We start from the raw sequence: 7,485 nt of genomic DNA, 5'->3' as shown, positions 1-7,485 counted from the left end.
TACAGTTGGTGACAGTAAATTACAGCCTTGAACACTCATTCTCTGTATTTGTGTTTTTATCTTTCTAGTTTCCTGCCTGACTGTCTTCGATCCTCACAGTCTTCCAGTTGGACTAACACAAACAAGCTATAATTAAAGTCACTTTAACGTCACTTGTGGTTTAGCCAAACAAAGACGACATTTTCTTAGTATTTCCAAGCTTTATTGCAGTCTCCTTACAACAGTCTGATACAGAGGGAGTAAGTGCCTTCTGAGGACCTGTAGCATATGATGTAAAGAAAGTGTACTATAAAAAAATGATGGGTATAAAATGAAAGTTATCCACAAATGTTGGGGATTCATTCAAAGAGTAAGCTTTAGATTTCTTTTATGTTAATTCCTTTAACCCAAGCAACTTCAACTGTTTCATTCTCGGACGTTTCTACATTCATGTATCACCTTTTCATTTATTTCAGGTAAAACTTCTTTATAAGAACAAAACAACCTTATCGCAATAGACTAAATTATATATGTACATTTGGCTCCCATTTGTCGAACATGTGGACTGATCTACAATCCATCCAAACCACAGAATTAACTTTTAACACAACTACTGTCAAGCCCTTACTAAGGGTCTACATATGCAAACTTAATGTTGTATGTGACTTGGTGGCCATTGTCCCACGCATACAGAACACCCTCTTTGGGATTGTAGTCAATCTGTGTGGTGTAGGTGTAGTTGTTGGTGAAGGGCATTCTGGGAATCATCTGAGTGTTTGTGTGTGTGTCGAAGGCGTACTCCAGGTTGGCGTGTTTCAGGTTGTAGCTGTCAACAGCGTACAAGACGCCGCAAACGATGAAGCAGTTCCCATAGCGGTTCCTCCTGAGCCCAGTTCTCCAGGTGGTCTCCCTCTGCATGCTGAGGTCTGAGGGGTTCAGTCGACTCAGAACAATCACCTCCTGTAAGAAGCCCTCGTCATCCAGCGCCGGGTAGATGATCCACAGGCCACTCTCATCCACAGCAAAGTCGATGTCCGAATGGCTGCGCCACTCCCACGGTGATGAGGACTCTTCAGAGAGGGCGTCGTGCAGCATGGTCCAGGCCGCCACGTAGCGCTGATTCAGGTCAAACTTGATGATGTCACGGGAGAAAGCACGGTTGTAGTAAAAGGCCCCGTTATAGACCACGTGGCCTGTGCCGATCCAGTTGTACGGAAGCTTGTAGGAGTTGGTGAAACGGCCTGAAGAGAATAAAAAGGGAACAAGATTTCTTAAAGCTGCACATAACTTAATTAAAGCTCTGACCACAGACTCTTACCTTGTTTGAAAACCTCCAGGTTGCGAAACTCCAGGAGATTGTTTCCATAATAGTAGTTTGTGACATAAATTTTGTCATGATCCGACTTTGGATCCTTCATCCACGCTCCCTCATTCCTGCCATAGGTGTTGTGAGTTACTGGCTCAGAGATTGTTGCCAAAGTGTCCTTACAGTCCTCTGTAAAAGAGAGCCAGAGCGCTACGAGTTAGGATTTAGAAGCAGTTTAATGTCATCCAGACCTACGTCAAACAGTCTGAAATTAATTAGGGGCTTTTATTTTAACCAGCTTGAATCACGAAAAGGGTGAGGATGACAAAGAGGACAGAATCCGTAATTTCAATTTAATATTCTCCTATATGGCACAAAAATTACAGAGAATGTTAAAATAATCCACAGTGTTTGCTACATTTTCTGCAATAAGTTTGGTTGTAATATTGTTACTGTATTTTTTGGCTGTGTAGCATGACTCAGTCTGATGATTGATTGGGTGCTGGCAGGTTCAACTACCCATGCAAATAAAAAAAAACAGTTTGAATTGTAAAACATATGCTATCAACACATAAAAACTCATTTACCGGGTTTTTTTGAAGAAGCTTCCTCCTGCCTTTGCATTGGCTCATCCAATTCCAGGTGTCCGTCCTCCTCATCCTCGTCCCAGCTGATTTTGTATTTCCGTTTGGCTTGAAGAGCCTGCCTGGTAGTGGTGGTGCTGGTGGTGGCAGTGGTGGTGCTGGTGGTGGCAGTGGTGGTGCTGGTGGTGGCAGTGGTGGAAGTGGTGGTAGTGGCAGTGGTGGAAGTGGTGGTGGCAGCCGAAGTAGTCACAGGTGTAGTGATAGTTACGTGTGAAGGCAAAGTGGTCAGTGTCTGTGTGGAAGGAGGCAAAGTGGAGCTCAGAAAGACAGTGGATTGAGTTTCCTCCTCTGGGGTTGTGGTAGCAGCCTGTGTGGAGGTAGCTGCTGCGGTAGCTGCTGTGGAGTGTAGTGGTGCTGAGGTCGGGGCCGCAGACGCGGTGCTAGTTGCAGGGAAACTTGCGTCTGTGGTTGGATTTGGTGCAAATGCATTTGGCTTAGCTGCAGTGCTACCAAGTGTCGTTTGCAACAGGGCTTTCATCTGCAGAGTAGATGTTTCCCTATTTGTGGTAGGTGTATATTTCGTTGGGGATGATGTTGGAGTTTCCTCTGTGGCTGCCTTTACAGAGGGTTGGGATGTGTTCAGTTGGGTTGTTTCCTCGGCAGTGACGACTGTAGAGGTGCCAGATGGTTGATCCATCATGTGGAGTGGCCTCTTTTTGATTCCAGCAGTGATTCTTTGAATAATGTGCAGCCCCGTGTCTGTGATTGTGTTTTTTTGTGCGGTAATGGTCGGTCCAGCTGTGACTCTCTCTCTTCTCGTCGTGGAGGTGCCACTGCGTACATCTGTTGACATATCCACTGATTGAATAGCTTCATTGTTGCTGACAAACTCATTATGACGTTCTGAGATGTGCTCAGTTTCTTTCAGTTTCGCCGATTGGCTGCTCTTCTTGGACCACTGCAAAGGAGTCGCGGTTTTTGGTCGAAATGATCTTGGCCCATATCTTGACCTGGGGCGAGGGACTCTGTGTTGAAGAAGATTCTCCTCGATGAAGAGGTTGATTGGGCCATCGCCACTGAATCCATGATACTCAAAAACTAAAGAGGGAAAAGAACATATTTAAAAGACATTTGTAATGTAAGTCACCTCCTCTGGTCAAATCACAGGGCAAAAAGTAGTAAATGGATTTGTAATTTTATTATTACACTTGCCACAGACATCCCGACAGGCAGATTAACATTTTGCTTTTGTCAGGTCAACTTTCAATGATCTGACATCCAATATTATCACAAGTAATCTAATGAATGTAACCACACATTAAAACAGTCATGCTGTTTTGTAGTTAACAGTGTGAACAAGTCTAAAAAGTAGAAGGGATGCTTTACACATAGCTCTGAATTACTGAAAGTAATGTGCTCATGTCTCAGAAGCTAAAGAAACTTAAGTCATCAGTGGATTCGTTATGATTACTACCATTACTTACAGTTCTCACCAGGCTCCCCGTCATCTGCTACCATCGGATCTGGTTCCGATTTATAAAAAGTAATCCCTCTGATGATCATGCCAGTTTTTGACGTCTGTGCAGCCTCCTTGTTGGCCACGTCTTTGAGAGGCACCTGGGGTTTGACTTCAACGATCTGAGCGGAACCATTTGTCTCTAGGAAAGGTGGATGTTCCCCAGTGAACTTCTGTTAGCAGACAGACAGACACACAAAGTCTGCATGAGGCAAAAACATCAACCGTGCAAGAGGATGAGAGAAATACATCTGTTAAATTACATACTAGGCCTAGCATTTGTAAAAATCAGACACTAACCAACCTATTTGAAATTAAATCCACAACATAGTACATTACAGCAGGAAGTCAAGTGTCAAGTGTGACCATTTATCAGAAATAATGATCAAAGCTACAGCATGACCCAGGTTACAATAAGCCTGAAGGATCTTTTTTAAACATTATAATGTTTCATGAAGGATTCAGTTCTTACTTATGACCTTATTCATGCTCTTTAGTTCTTGTGAAGCGTGCTAATCTATGATTCACTTGCATGTGAATCCCAGGTCCACCCAGCACTGCTGGACAGGCTCAGACCCAGTGGTACAGTCACTGGTGTGAGGCCTGATATTGTCCACTGGGACCGCCAAACCCAAACCTTCCAATTACCACAATACCTCTTTCACATATTTCTGATTCTTAATCATGGAGACAATTCGTTTGTGGAAAGAACACATTACACAACTCGTTGCTGTTCTAAAGGGACACAAGTGTCAACTTTATACTGATCAATACAAGAATTAATACTTGTCTGTGCATCTGGGTTTGAATGCATGCACTTTTATACTGGTCCTTTCCTAAATTATTCAAGTACAGCCCTGCGTTTTGACAGCTGCGTTTAATACTAAGGATTTCAGGACTTCCTGGAGAACATCAAAAGCTGTAGCACAGAATAAAATAAGTAATTTCCTGCCATGAATAGGTTTATCAGCATTTTAGTGCTTTATATTTATTCAAGAATTACATTACAATAAGTTAAAACACAATTTAATGCCAATGTAATTTAATGTGTGACACATGTGATAGTAATTACATTTTTCTTTTACATTTTTACAGCTTTATTTTTATTTATTTGTTATCACTATGTTATCCTACTGTAAATCAAAGAACTACCACTTTCACAGACTGGTGTTCATAGCCTAGTCCCTGCCTGACGCCATCTGTTAACTCTGTGATGTCAGTGTTAAGCTTCCACACGTACCTCTGGCTGTTCATGTGATGCTGCCTCACTTGCCTCACTGTGTCCCCTCGTGTCCTGACGCTGGCGGGGAGACGGGCTGGTTGGACTTTCGGTCACATGTGGCTGGCTGGGAGGGCTCTCCTGGGGCTTCACCTCGTTTGTGGTGTTACTCAGAGCCACCACCTTTGTGCAGTCACGGACAAATCAGACCATTAACAGAAATACTGTGCACATGTTGATGGAAAACGGGCTGCAATCATCATAATCACTAACAGAAGCTTAGAAAATCAAGTGCAGCCCTAACAGCAGACATTTTGACTTATGAAAATAGGAAAAACACAAAGTTACTGATAACATAACGTCTCCCAGTGAGTCGGTCACCCAATATAAACAATACGAGGACACCGAAGCCGAAACTACTAGATGGAATGGAAGCTATCAGCCATATTTAATTAGCAGTTATATTCCTATCGTGTCAAAATGTTTTCTGTGAAAAACGATTAAAACAATATGTCGAGCTCATCATCAACGTTTACTTTCCAGTGTGCAATTTAAAATGCAGAAGTCTCTGTCCCTGTACTTCTCCGCAGCTGACCTTTTCAAGTGTCATACCAAGACAGTTACAGCTGAAACTAATAAATGAATCCTGGATATGCTGGATTTACATATTAATTTTATTAACCGCAGCTGTGTTTCCGCTGCCAAAACAAGCCGTAGAAAAGGGGTCATTTCAGAAGCGGCTACATTTTTGACAGTTTGTGCGTGACAGCTGTCATAACATCAGGCGGGTACAGTAGGTTGCATGTGCCAATATCATCATATTTTGAACACGGGTGAATTATGAGTCAGTGTTGCCCATTTGTATCTCTTTGCGGTTGTAGTGAATCCCCTTTTGGTTGTTTTGTGTCTCTCTGTGCTCATTTTTCATGCCTTCGTGGTCGTTTTGCATCATTACGTGTTCATTTTTGATCGACTTTCCAAGACAAATCGATCATAGTCACTTCAAACAGAGACTCCAGCCACATGACGCATTGGCGTCCAGGGCTTGTGTCTGGTCGGCAAATACAGCAATCTATTGTTGGTTTTGATCTGTGCCGTACGTCACTCTGTTATACACACAAAAAGAGTGACATATACAAAGATGTTGGACCACTTATAAACAACACAACAGATTGGGGCAGTCTCAGTAACAAAGAGCTGTTTATCAGCAATGGAGAAAATCCTGTGTGATATTATAAGAACTCTAATCTTTAGTCTTCGAATTCAGACAGTTGTTATTCCAGTCATATATTCATAGTGGGGTCTTCAGCTATTTTGAATAACCAGGCTCCAGGTTTGCTGCACCTGTTTGAGCTGAACAAGTTTAGGATTTAGGAAGTTTGTAAGTTGGTTTCTTTGGTCCAATCTAACAAGTCATTGGCCTTATTTTGTTGTAAGTGCTAACCCAACCCCCATTCAGGCAGATAAAGTCCACCTGTGATGGTGAGCCTGGGCAGCCCCAATCAATCTGAACTCTGTCCGAAAGAGGTTGTTATACCAAATCCAGAAGGCACTAACACAAACACACCTGCTGCCAACAGTTTGTACATGTTGCACTGCTGCTGTACCTTTTCAATGTGCTCCACACGATCCACCAGCTTACTTGTGATGGAGTGCAGCTTCAGTAAATCCATGCCATAGAAGGCGCCCTCCAGCAGCTCCAGGACGGTGGACAGCTAGAAAGATCAAGTGGATTCTGTCAAAGGCGTTGACCAATTCAAGACACATGTATAAAACTGGCATATCCCAGTGTCTGGTTGACAATAAAATGAGGGAGTGTGGAGTGAGTGAATATGATAAAAACGTGGCAACCAGTGATCCAAGCCTCTTTAGAAACAACTCATCTCTAGGTTGGAGGAGAGCCGCCTATTGGCTTTGGAGCATGGTGACTTTTAATGTGAGGACAACTGACAGGAGGACTTCACCTTGACGTTCTCTTTTCCAGCCTCCATGAGTTTCTTCAGCCTGAACTCCCCCTCGCACGGGTTGACGGCTGACGGAGGAGCGACACAGGCGCACTTGCACTCTGGTCCAGACGTGATGGTCTCCACAGTGTAGTAGTCCTGCGCTGTGGCGCTCCCTTCCTCTATCCGCCGGCAGGCGCTCCTGCTCAGGGGTCTGACAACACATTTACACCGACAGTCAGAGCCTTCCGAGAGGGCTTTCACTTTGTCATAATCACCCAGCAGCTACAAAGAGAAGAGGACGCATGTATTTTCCACCACGCTCAATCGTTTACATTTTTACGCACAGAACAATATCCATAAAAAACGATCATGCAAAATGAACAAACACGAGGGGTCGTTTGTTTTCCTCCTACCTTGGAGAGGATGCTCTCTTGACCATCTAACTCTTCCTGAAGTGTGTCATTTCTCAGTTGCGATCTGAGATCCGCAACCAAAGTCTTTGGCGCTGCAGAGCCCCGCGGAAAAAACGCACAGCACATCACGATGACAATGCATGACTTATACATGCTGCGAGGCTCACAGAGCGCCGACTAGAAGTAATGCACAAAGTATGCAAAGCAGGCGCAGCCTGTCACCAATTAATCTAGCTGCCAAGGAAAAAACATAACATACGAGTGGCTCCAGAATCACAGCAGTGTCTCCAAAGTTGCATCCGAGAGTGGGATTAAGCTTTACAGCGTGATGACATCTTTTTCCTAGACTTGATGAGTGTAAATTAATCAGACCAGAGAAACCGTGCACCCTCCACATAGGCAGCCGGCATCTGCTGCTGGAACAACGCTGACAGGAGGCGGACCTGACCAAACTGATGAGGAGGAGTTGAACTGCATCAAAAGAGTCTTTGCAACAACTTCATATGCACCTTGCTATCAGTA

At 43.8% G+C, this 7,485-nt stretch overlaps 1 protein-coding gene across 2 annotated transcripts; it reads right to left on the bottom strand.

Moving 5' to 3' along the window:
- Nucleotides 1-185: 185 nt before the first annotated feature.
- On the bottom strand, nt 186-7,421 carry olfml2ba (olfactomedin-like 2Ba). 2 transcript variants are annotated; one of them, XM_026346329.1, is made up of 8 exons: nt 6,964-7,421; nt 6,569-6,832; nt 6,212-6,319; nt 4,626-4,787; nt 3,354-3,558; nt 1,873-2,967; nt 1,298-1,474; nt 186-1,220 (listed from the first exon to the last, which is right to left on the bottom strand). In XM_026346329.1, the coding sequence occupies exons 1-8, from the start codon at nt 7,114-7,116 to the stop codon at nt 607-609; spliced, it is 2,778 nt and encodes a 925-aa protein (XP_026202114.1). In that variant the 5' UTR covers nt 7,117-7,421; the 3' UTR covers nt 186-606. The 2 variants fall into 2 exon arrangements, with proteins under 2 accessions (XP_026202114.1, XP_026202115.1); XM_026346330.1 differs by having other exon boundaries at nt 6,569-6,761; nt 6,964-7,106.
- Nucleotides 7,422-7,485: the final 64 nt, after the last annotated feature.

Source organism: Anabas testudineus, chromosome 4 (genome assembly GCF_900324465.2).
Source record: "Anabas testudineus chromosome 4, fAnaTes1.2, whole genome shotgun sequence".
NCBI lineage: Eukaryota > Metazoa > Chordata > Actinopteri > Anabantiformes > Anabantidae > Anabas > Anabas testudineus.
The sequence above is the reverse complement of the archived record's forward strand: the minus strand, read 5'-3'. Positions and strand labels throughout refer to the sequence as shown.